This window comes from Phoenix dactylifera, chromosome 4 (assembly GCF_051530095.1).
Source record: "Phoenix dactylifera cultivar Ajwa chromosome 4, Ajwa_hap1_PhDact_Kaust_v1.1, whole genome shotgun sequence".
Classification (NCBI taxonomy): domain Eukaryota; kingdom Viridiplantae; phylum Streptophyta; class Magnoliopsida; order Arecales; family Arecaceae; genus Phoenix; species Phoenix dactylifera.
The window spans coordinates 51496522-51508178 of NC_143193.1; the positions used below are offsets into that span (position 1 = coordinate 51496522).

Below are 11657 nucleotides of genomic sequence, written 5' to 3' on the forward strand. Positions count from 1 at the left end.
ATCCGTTAATTACGTTCCGGAAAGTACCGCGGTCGTTCCTTTCGAGGACGAGGTCGGTCGGCCCGACCGCGCCCTGACGCATTCTCCCCGTCGTAGCCGACGCGGATGATGAAGAGGAAGAGGGAGCGAAACACCATCAAAATTGCAAGGAAGAGGCAGCAAAAAGGCCTCAACTGTCTCCGCCTTGCGATTTGTGGGGATTAAAAGGAGAGACGGAGGCAAAAAAGCGAGCAAGAGCGATCGAGCGAGCGAGATGGATTCGCCGCCGGAGAACGACGTCTGTTCCGTCTGCCATGACGACTTCGCTCTCCCTTGCCAGGCCAATTGCTCCCATTGGTTCTGCGGTGATCCCCAAATCCCTTTCTTTCTTTCGGATGAAAATAATTAGGAGAGAAGCTGACGACTTTTTTTTTGTGAGAGGAAGAAGAATTATGTTATCTTTTCTTGTTTCTCCTTTCTTGATTTGCTGCTACGCATATTAGCTAGGAATAATTGCGGAAAATTTAGTAATTGCTTGGACGAAATGAATTTCTGAGAAAGTATTCTTGTTAGAAACAAGCGAATTTATTTGACCTGGTGGCAGAAGGAAGTTTGATACATTTTTATAGCTCTCTAGATAAAATTAGTTGAAACGCTGAATTATAATGACAATGTTTTGATGGCTTTCAAGCTATTCCTCAATTCTATGGTTGCCTAAAACAATACGTAGGAAAAAAACAACCACTCTCTCTGGAAATCTTTGAAAAATTGAAATAATTTCTCCATTTCTTGTTTGTTAGGTGAACGCCTATGAGATTGCTGTTTTGTATAGTTGTAGATCTTTACAGCTGTAAATTCGTTTTTGATAAGTATTATGTATTACGCATCTGCGAAAGTTTTAGCCAATGAAAACTGAATGAGACTGTTTCGTTGTATAGTTCGTTCTCTTCTACCATTATGGGTCATCATGACTCTAATATTTTCCTCCAGGATGGGATCTCCATGTTCTTTGTTGCCGGAAATAACTAGCTACTTCAAAGCTGCATACTGTTGAATCATTTCTACTGAATAATTACTCAATAGTTTATTGGTGGATAATGAAATGAGTCATAAGTTAATAACTATCGTCGTGAATTTCTGAAATTCTGATCACAAATAACTGTCAGTGGTTGTTATATTTCTTAGTTATTTTATATGCAATTTCAGCACATTGTATTTTGGAGGTTTGGCGTCATGGATCTGTCCGTCATCCATGCCAGTGTCCCATATGTCGCCGTACAATAACTCTACTGATACCTACTGAGGCTGCACAACAACAGCGCCATGACCCCGAAGTTATTCAAGTCCTTGGAAACATTGAAAGGTACAACCGCTTGTTTGGTGGAGGTTCACCCAACCTCATTCAGGTACCATTTCTGCATGCAATCATCCCTTTCAGCAAACCTCTCATGTAGATTGAGCATTCCATCTGTTGCCTCTTGCTCTCTTTCTATCTTTCTTTAATTTTTTTTGTTTTTTTACTGAGACCTACCATATCTTTGTTCATAATGTGTTAGATAAGAACTTATTTGACAATTTCTCAATAGATGCATTACTTTAAATGTTAATATGCTTATAGAAGAATAGGATTTAATCCGATGAAGAAGTTGTGATTGAATATGAATAATGAAATACAAACAAATAGTTGTGTCTGTTTAGGTGATATGATTTTGTAAGCTTCCATCTTTATCACTAAGGTATCATTTTGTTAGCACATGGTACCAACTTCTCTTCCCCTCCTGAATGGAAGATCTTCCCAATGTAGTATGACTAGCAATATGCTTTTACGGTGGAATATATTAGTCCTGACAAAGTTAATCTAGAATTTGCATGGCTGCTCTTTCTTAATAATGCTTTTTTAAAAAAAATAAAAAAGAATAACAACATGAACTTCTTGTTTCCATTTGACATGTTTTAAGAGGACTTTTATTAGAACAAAGAGAAGTACAACAAGAACTTCTTGTTTCCATTGTGCATCGTGCATTGCCCTTTTGTATAAACATCTCTAGGATAATAGTATGGAAGCCCCATTAATTACCTTATAGAAACCAAGGAAGAAATTACCCATGTCAAGCACCGAGGAAACACCTCCCAAGGTTTAACTTGGAACCTCCTTCCATCAAGGTGCAACCATTAGGGCATAGCTCAGTTTGCCTTTGGATAATTTTTGTTATGCTCTTCTTTTGTACATGATTTAATTTCTATATAAAAAATTATTACAAAGAGAACATTGCTTATGTTACTTCTATGGATCATTGCTTCTATGGGTGAATTTACCTAATCTTCATTACATGTTATAGTGCTTAGCATATAGCTATGTGCATGATATGCTTGTGTATAACGCATGGTATGCCATACCATACCGGACGGTGCCATACCGGTTCAGCACTGGTATCAATACCGATGACGTACCGACCCTCAGTACGCCAAAAAATTCCGTTCCGTACCGACACTATGCTAGTGTGGCACTGGTACGGAGTCCGGTACCGGTACAACGAATCTTGGTATAACGTTCACATATTGTACACGAGGCCTGCTGCTTTACTGTAAGTATGTATACTTCGTGGAGCCCCCTCCTTTTTGTTTTCTTATTGTTGGCAATTTCATGTTAAAATTTTGAAAATTGATTGTTAAGGTACTCTTTCACATGTAAACACACACGCACACCCACAGATATCAGAGAGATCCTTGTCATCTCTTTATTTTATAAAGTTTGGGAACATTTTTTTTGAGGCGAGCCTTCTATTGGCAATAGCTGTAATTTTATTTTATTTTATTTTTTGAGATTAGAAGGGGTCAAGCCCCACCTTTTCTACCATATATGCACCACACACTTGGGGGCTGACTCCAACTGAAATCGAACCCCCAGATCTCTTGCTCAAGTGGCAAGGGTTGATACCATCCGAGCAAGCACTCTGTGGTGGCGGTACTATAATTGGATTATAAGTTTTTGCAGTTCTTGGTTCCTTAACCTTGTAAGTTGATCTCCTAATGAGCTTGCAATGCATGTATACTGATCTTTGTTGCAGCTCATGCGTATCGCCTACTACTAGATTGCACAACAACCAGGGAATTATTGCATTATTGCATGCATTGCAACATTGCTACTCAAGTTATAGTTACTATTATCAAAAATATAGTTACACGACAAATGAACTCATATGCATCTGTTATTATGAATTACATCCACTTCAAGACATTTTGGACGCTGCTTATGCACTTATTGTTCTCTGAACATCCATTTCTAGCTTTTATACTAAATTTTTCTCCATTCTCACTACCATACATCTTTAATGGATGACTTTTGTTTGTGTATTACTATCATCTTCTCAATCCTTTTTGTTAAGCCACAGATCCACCTTTTGTTCTTTAAAGCATGAAAGTTTTCTTTTTCATATTTGTAGATATAATATATTTTCCTTCACCAAATGCTTTTCTCTCTATTACTCACAAGACCCAATAAAGAAAATTATGATCAATAATTTCCATTTATTTACCAGTTCCTAAAAAAATCATGCATGCTCAGAAGCAAGCCATTCCCTTTAAGAGGGCGTACATTCTTTTCTAGTTACTCAATTTCTCAAACATTTCACAAAAAGTTGAAAACTGCATATACAGAGGGATCCTGAGTGAGATACAAGCTGTTTACTATAATTTCTGCTAAAATCATCCTTTCGTGAAAAGGTTCACTTTCTTGCCTAGATTCACTTTAAGATCCAAAATGTTTTAAGATGATTTGTAAGCATCTTAAACATGCTTGTTGTGCTAGCTGGGCTATATAGTACATAGTTATTGACAGAGAAGGAAAGTGGGAATGCATTTTCTGCCTCTCTTCTTGCCCTTGGGGTCCTTGTGATCTCACCCTAATCAATTTATTTAGAAGAAGGAAGAGAAACTACTTTGCTTAAAATTTTCTTCATCAAATATAAACAAGCTCTAATACCATTAATTGATAAAGCGAAGTTCATCTCATCGGCCTTTTGCATCTCCTAACATGTTTTCCGTATCTCACTGAAAAATTGTCCTGTTCAATTGACCAGCAAAATTGTTTTAGTTTGCTATCTTCTTTTTTTTTTTCTTTTTTTTTTTTGACAGCATTTGATATTAACTGATCTGTAGGTTTTTCATGGTCCACACCATGTCATTTGTGACCAGGTGAATAATTTATGCAGTGTTGGCAGCATGAACTTTGGAAAAAAGAGTTAGCTTACCTATATATGCTATGATGGACCACGTGCCCCAACAACATCTTTTTTTTTTTTTGAATAATTTTACTTTCAAATATGTTGAGGATCGGGATTTGTGTCAAAGAGCAAAACTAGCAGACAACAAAAACAAGCCAGAATTTCAGTAGGTACAATTTATGTGCCTGTACAGATCAGAGCAAGAACATTACACCTCACAAACTAGTTGCCAGATGCTGTAAACAATATGTCAGTGGAAAGTGAGAATCAGTGGTCAGGAGAAGTTTCCATGCCAGGAAATGGGAAAGTGTACAGTAGTCAAAGCAGGCTAGAAACATGTGATGATGCATGGGAACTATAAAGAAACAGAGAAAAGTCACCTAGATACTAGAACCACTGGTTTCTCTAAATTATCTAATTGATGAAGATTTCTCTGCCTTCCTCGCATGTTCCTTACTGGGGAAAAATTACATGTTACAAATGTGCTTTTCTAGGAAATTCGAACTAGTTGAGGAGATACATATCCTGATGTCTATGCTTCACAAAAAGATTTTCTAACCAATCATCTCAAAATTCAAAATTTAGCTTCTTGTTAGGTGTTGTCAATTAAGGGGCTGGCAGGATGTTAAAATGGTAAAGCTATCACTATTTCATCCAGTGGAAGAACTTAGACTCATAACAATCATGCGTTGTCAGCTTTTTATATGGAAACATGCATGTTCTCATCGATCTCCATTGCATGAATTGAATATTGCTTGCCGGTATTCATTGTGGCATGATATTGAATAATGGTAATGGAACACTCTGAAGTAATTGTAAGGATAGTTTAATGGCAACACTAGCTGCCATCATTGGTGTATAGAGATACACACATAATTTGACAATTTTGTATTCTCAGTAGTTTACAGTTCTTTATTAAATTTGTCATTTATCTTCAATTAATGCTGAAGTTTTATTTTATTTTTCTATGTTATGATCTCTTTTTTAAATTTGTGAATGCATCAGTTGCATTACTGTTTCAACTTTCCTTTTGATTATTTCCTTTGTAACTTCCAGTGTATATTAGAATGAAATAGAGTTCTAGCTGGAACCACTGGCTAAGAAATGTTTGTAGTGTATATTAGAACAAAATGTAGTTCTAGGCTTCTAGCTGGAACCACTGGCTAAGCAATGTTATCTATCCTTCTCACAGATGTTGCAGGACCTCCCATTTTTCCTTCGAAGGTTGTTTACAGAACTGATGGATCCTCAAAGGTCACTTCCTTTTTTTTTCAAGGCACGAATGATTTTGGCGGTAAGTGCATTCAATAGTCAATTCCGTCAACATAATTGATTAACTATATACCAAGTTTTATATATTTCCTCTATAATGAACTAATTAATTTTGGTGGACCTCACATCTAGTTAACCAGTAAACACCCTAACTTTTTAATATGTACCTTTCAACGTTTCTTGCATGGTCATACACAATCTCCTGTAATTATATTTTGTTTTTTCTAGTGCTTTCCCTGACATGGGGCGGGGAGGAAGGGGGGGGGGGGGAGGTGTTGGTTGGGGTGTGGTATAAAGAGTGCTGCTCTCTAGCATGAGTCCATTTGCTACTGGGAGGGCCATCAGGAAGTGGTGTGGTACAAAGGGGTCATGTCAGTGATAGGCAGGCCCCATGTGCCGTCCCACCAGTCACCACGCATAGGGGACTTGGGTGGAAAATGGAGTGTTGTGGTGAAGCATTTTTTATAACCTATTAAATCTAACAATCTTTATTTTCAAATGTAGCCAAGTAGCAAGGAAAAGTTAACTCCATGGATTGCTTGATACTGGAACAGCCACAAGTTTTAGATGATTTGAATGATCATTTCAGATCCCTTCTTTTTATTTTTATATGGCACAGTTTCTTTCTGTGGGAAATATACTTCATCCTCTTTGATATTTATAATAAAGTATAATAATAATAAATCACTACATGAGTAAATCTTGTTGTTTCTGTTTGCTGGATAATTTGGAAGGTAGAATGCCTTTTTTTTTTTTAATTTCTCGATGTTGTTGACTCTAGAATAGGTTTTTCGAAAACATTGTTGATTGAAGATGCTATCTGCATCATTTATTGATCACATTCTCTATCAGCCAGAGTCTATCTTCAGGATTTCTTTTAAATATCTGAGAGAGAAGGTGTTAAAGCAAGAAAAACTACCGGAGCATCAAGTAATTTAGAAATTAAGGATTCATAATGAAAGAAAGCAACATCTAGTGAAAAATCTGATTTATTGCATGCAAATAAAGAATGAAACCATCTTAACATGTTTAGAGACAATGTAACTCTTGATTAGGTAAGAAACATGTATACACACATACATGCTATTTACAGGTATGTATTTCTGTACACATATCTTGAGTTGATTGACCTAAGTACTTCCTAGTTTATATTCCCTTTTTTTTCCAAAAAAAAGAGAACCTTTAACTAACAAGCCACATATAATTATGAATCTTGACTGGTTGGCTATTTAATTTTATAATTATTCAATGATACTGAAGAGTGCTAGTTTTACATTTAGTTTCCAGCAAGATTGTGATACAGAGATGACTATATTTAGTAGAGTTGCTCGTCTTCTTGGGATAAGGAGCAGGAGCAATAACTCATGGGCCAGAAGCAAGAGTTTCAAGATCACATGGTTCAGAATAAACTGCCTGATAACAAGATATCCTGAAAGGGGAATATTCAGTGTTGGGATGTCTAGAAGGTAGCAGATCAGATTTTTAGTGCATCTTGTTGAGATATAGGATGCCTAATATTGTAGCTAAGAAAAGATGGGAAACATTACCATATTTGGGAAAAGAATTTGCATCTTTTGGACTCTACAGAAGACATAACAAAATAGTAGTAGTATAGTGTTAGCCTGTTAGGTTCCACAGTCTTAGCAGCCACATGTCTTGTAGTAGAACATAATTATGAAGTTTGGTCACTGTTGCAAGACCTGGTGCAAGCAAACTGGAATATTGGGCACTTTAGAGACTCAGAATTTGGTTTTCACTAGTTTTTGGCTAGCCCATCATTAAGACCTTTCAGTGCTAATTAATGAAGAACGTTTTATAAACTTGTTTCATTTGAAATTTTTGCTACCGCTGAACAGTTCATACAGAAATTTGTACTATTTAAGTTACCTTGTGTAGTGCTGAATTATATATTTGGTATTATAGGTAACTGATTTAATTAGCATCTGATTTGCAGTTCCTACTCAGCAGCATCTATGTACTGAGCCCAGTAGACATTATTCCAGAAGGTAATGTAGCTTACCATTAATTTCTGGCCGTATCATCTGGTGTATAATATAATGAACTGTTGATTCTCTTCATTCAGGAGTCTTGGGGTTTGTCGGTTTCTTCGATGACCTACTCATACTGCTGATTGTTTTCCTCCACCTTAGTGCTATGTACCGGACTATACTTCTTAACCGGCATGGTGGTTGAACTGACTATCCATCTTCCTAATTTGTTTGTCTTCGAGGAAGCAGAAAACATAAAACCTACTATTCAAAATGTATTTGTAATGTCTCGGAAACATGAGTTTTTCTTTCTTACTGCTCAAACTGCTTTCACTTAAGCATTATAATATCATTGTAGGAAACAGATATAATAAAAAATTTGGAGCAGCATTGACTCCCTTTTGAAGAGTTGAAATTTAATGGAGAGCACAGATTTGCTGCCGCTACATTTTGCAGAAGAAGAGCAAAGACTGGAAGTTGCTCTAAACTGAAGACTTTTTCAATGCTCTGTGATGTAGTCACAGGAGTACTCTCACCCTTCAGCAACATTTTTCTTTTTCTCTTCATTTGGTAGTTGTCTACATGACATATTCCACGGAGCAAATAGTGTGCAACATAAGCAGGCATGTAAAAAAACATGAGGGAGATATGTGAGGGAAGAGTTTGTATGTTGAAAGACTTGTAGGAAATTAACATTTGAGTCTTGAAAAAGTTAGCATGTCTAATATGATTTCTGCAGTTGTTATAATGCTGTTATGATGGTAATACATTTAAGAAGCTGATAGTTTTGGTGTATAAACTCTATACATTTAAGAAGCTGATAGCTTTGGCGACAAAAAAAGAAAAGAAAGAAAAAAACAAGAGAGAAGGAGAAAGGGGAGGATGCAACAACTGTTATTATGTCTAACCAGCAAGCAATCAAACAGGCAAGAGGAAGTTTTTAGCTGTCAGCGGGACTTACGTCCTCCGGTTGGCATCCCTCTCATCACTTGCGTCAGAGAGAGGTTTTGTGTTCAAACAATTATCAAACGGTACCTCTACTATTGTTCTGAAATGGAGAATATTTACCCGGGAAGAAAGGACAGACGGATATTGGATCTGCTATATATGTATCTTCTATATTAAATCTTAATCAGCTGTGTTGTTGCTGAGATTGGGCTAGACATTGGGATAACGAAGTTTTTCGAGAGGTCGGCAAATCTGCTATCTCGATTACAGGGCTCGGCTTACACGTCGCTGCATGTTTTCGAGGAAAGGATAGTGCTCGGATGGTAGCTTTAGCACTACGCTCCAACCTACAATACCATATATAAAGGAAGTTCACTGGGCAAAGAGTGTCTGGCAGGGCACTTTTTGATGCCTAAGTTAGACTCAACTCTCACGAAAGAACGAAGATGTTGTGAGAGCGACAGAGTAGGAACATAAGAAAAAGAATATAAGAGCACTTCAAAAGCTTAAGAGCAGTTACTTGGAGGATCTTTGGGGAGTAGTTTATATAGGCGATGGTCCGTGCACATCGTCAAGAAAAATCGAGTGTGCGGATCAGTCGTTTTTTGTAACAAATCGTATGTTTTGAAGATCATGTCTTGGTTTTGGTAACAGATCATATGTTCTGAAGATCATATCCTGGTGTTTTGTCCATGCATCTTGCTTATTCATCACATAGCTATAGAAATCATTCGTGGTCATGGTCAGCTGTCATTAGTTGGAAGGAGAGTTTGAAATTTGAAAGACTCTCCATATGTCTATAGGGTTGGCTACATGGTGGCTTTTATTGGTCAGTTGGAGACTTTATGGCGAGATATCAATCTGCCACGTCGGTTATGGTCGATTCTGAGATGTGTCAAGTTGTTTGGTATATTGGAGCAAGTGTTCTTCACAAGGCTTGGGGATTGAGAAGATGGGCTTCAAGAACTTTTTAAAAATTATTTTCACATGTTTATTTGTTATAAAAGAAAAATATGTGCCAAGTTATGAAAGAAAAGGCATACATTTATGTAGTTCATTGGGGATATCCCCTAGCATGTGAGCGGAGATCCAAAAATTAGGAGGTGGAGATGCATGGGCCCCATCCTTGGGAGCTTGCATTGGATGGTTGATATAATTGCGAAGTAAAAGCGCATTGGTGGGGGCCAATGCCTTGTACCATTTGTTAGCATTCTACTTTTACAAATCATGAAATTCCAATTCGGGTGACAAATATTAGACCTCGGTAGCATAAATACCCTATGGAATAATCTTTCCTTGGTAATTAGCTCCATATTGTGTGGTTAATATTAGTTTCCTTTTTTAATAAAGAACTAGCAAAAGCTCCATATTGTGTGGTTAATATTAGTTTTCTTTTCCAGCTACTAAATTCTTGTAACAGTAGCTCCCATGCGCCTATTTATTGAAAAAATTAAGATGAAGATTAGAGATCTGGCCTTTAATGACCAAACAGCACTACAGTATAATAGGAAGAGAGCTGGAACATAACAAACAGAGGTTACCATCAAAATAATAATTTTTAGTATTTCAAATTTTAAACTAATCCTCCAAATATTTAGGTTGGCTAACATTTATTGCTTTAGATCAGATGGTTTAAAATACTAGTATACTCCCAACCGGCTTTTTGTTCAAAAATTTTAAGCAAAGTTTTAATATTGTCCTTCCATAAAACTGGATAATACTACAATTTTGATCTCCTAACAAGGAACCTGATCAATCCAGCGGACTGTAAAATTAATTTTATAACCAAACATTGGAATAATAGCAATCATTTAGGAGGAAAAAACCCTGCAATTATTTTATTCCTCGGCAACCCCAGTTTCTTTGCTTGAGCTGGGTACAAAGAAAGCGAAGATTTTAAGGTAAATAAAAAATAGCGATGACGATTTGTTGTTGGCTTAAGCTCTATCATCTTCTATGCAGTCTTGTCATGGTAGGCTCTTGTCAGTTGTCATGTCATTAAAGAGACTCAGCTGTCAAAGTATATTACTTTATTGCAGCCAAGGATATTTATTTAGGCATTTTTTTTTTCTTTTTTTTTTTTTTTTTTTTTTTTTTGCTAGCAAAAAGGGGTAGGGGGGAGGAAGGGACAAGCCCACCCCCGCGTAGCAGCCCCCACTGGGCCCCCGCCCCGCCAGGAGAATGTTCGATGCGGGCAGAAATGGCCGTGTGTTGGGCACCCCGACCGGTTTTACTCATACCCTCCCCACCCGTGGGCCCGGCTCAGCTACTCCTCTGAGCTCTGGCTCGAGTCCCACGTGTGAGTACGTCACACCCGGCACCACCCCGGCTACTAGCAGTTCAAGAGCGGTCCTACACCACAAGTCCAAGCAGTGGCCAAAGTAGTAAGCTCCGGTCCACAATTTAATCGTCGCCGCAGCGATTCGAACTTGAGACCTTGTGGTTAGAATTGCTGCCCAGTACCACTAGGCTACCACCTTGGTGGCATTTAGGCATTTTCTCGTGGAGAAGTTTAGTACACGTACATTTTTTCCAACAGATTTTTCGGAAAAGTTTATCAAAGAGGAATCAGCATGCCTTAGGCAAAAAAAAAAAAAAAAAAAAAAAAAAACCTTCATTGAAATCGGAAATTTAATAATTCTCTAGAATTACCTAAAAGAAATGTATAGCAAAAGTTTCTTTCCGCGATGCATCAAATATTGCAAAAATACCGTAGAAAAAAACTTAGAATCATAAAATATCTTACTTGAATTTTTACGGTAAGTTTTGGTAAATAAATGCTGGCTAGTCAGCAAGTTTGCAAAAGAATCTGAATCTTGCCACTGTTTTGTTCTTCTGGACCATAATAAATTTCAGCATTAATAAACATCATGATCTACATAAATGTATTGTTTAATTTTTTAGAAAAATAAGTTATATCTTGTCCAATCCCCAAAGTGCTATCTTCTTCTCTCTCTCTCCAAAACAACACCTCCTAAAATACCAGGCATGATTGCGACCTAAATATCTCAAAACCCTAGCAGATACCTCACATCAACAAAAGATCTCAAAAAACCACCATCTCGAACTTCGATTCCCGGCACAAAAACTAATATTTTTTTTGTGATTTCCTCCAACATAGCCTTCGATGAAATTTTTATCAAATCTATATATGCAACGAGAATTAACAGATAAATTTAACATCCAATAAAACAACTAGAAATAAAAAATTATTATATGAATCCATTTTAGTTAAAATTCAAGAATA

The 11657-nt window shown here is 37.0% G+C and overlaps 1 protein-coding gene across 6 annotated transcripts; it reads left to right on the forward strand.

Moving 5' to 3' along the window:
- The first annotated feature begins 6 nt into the window (after positions 1-6).
- Positions 7-8210, forward strand: LOC103701296 (uncharacterized). Of its 6 annotated transcripts, none has more exons than XR_015977370.2 (6): positions 9-344; positions 1186-1385; positions 5395-5496; positions 7429-7480; positions 7558-7743; positions 7821-8210. XR_015977370.2 is itself a non-coding variant. In XM_088720475.2 (5 exons), the coding sequence occupies exons 1-5, from the start codon at positions 254-256 to the stop codon at positions 7865-7867; spliced, it is 492 nt and encodes a 163-aa protein (XP_088576601.1). In that variant the 5' UTR covers positions 7-253; the 3' UTR covers positions 7868-8210. The 6 variants fall into 6 exon arrangements, 2 of the variants coding, with proteins under 2 accessions (XP_088576601.1, XP_038989130.1); XR_015977372.2 differs by having other exon boundaries at positions 7828-8210; XR_005514627.3 differs by having other exon boundaries at positions 7558-7737.
- The last annotated feature ends 3447 nt before the right edge of the window (positions 8211-11657 follow it).

What these genes read in the sequence shown, in the direction of transcription:
- LOC103701296 (XM_039133202.3), top strand. Translation starts at nt 254, where the DNA reads ATGGATTCGCCGCCGGAGAACGACGTCTGTTCCGTCTGCCATGACGAC. An exon ending in GTTCACCCAACCTCATTCAG is followed by an intron (nt 1,386 to 5,394) that starts GTACCATTTCTG and finishes TCCTTCTCACAG; the next exon opens with ATGTTGCAGGACCTCCCATT. An exon ending in AGGCACGAATGATTTTGGCG is followed by an intron (nt 5,497 to 7,428) that starts GTAAGTGCATTC and finishes TCTGATTTGCAG; the next exon opens with TTCCTACTCAGCAGCATCTA.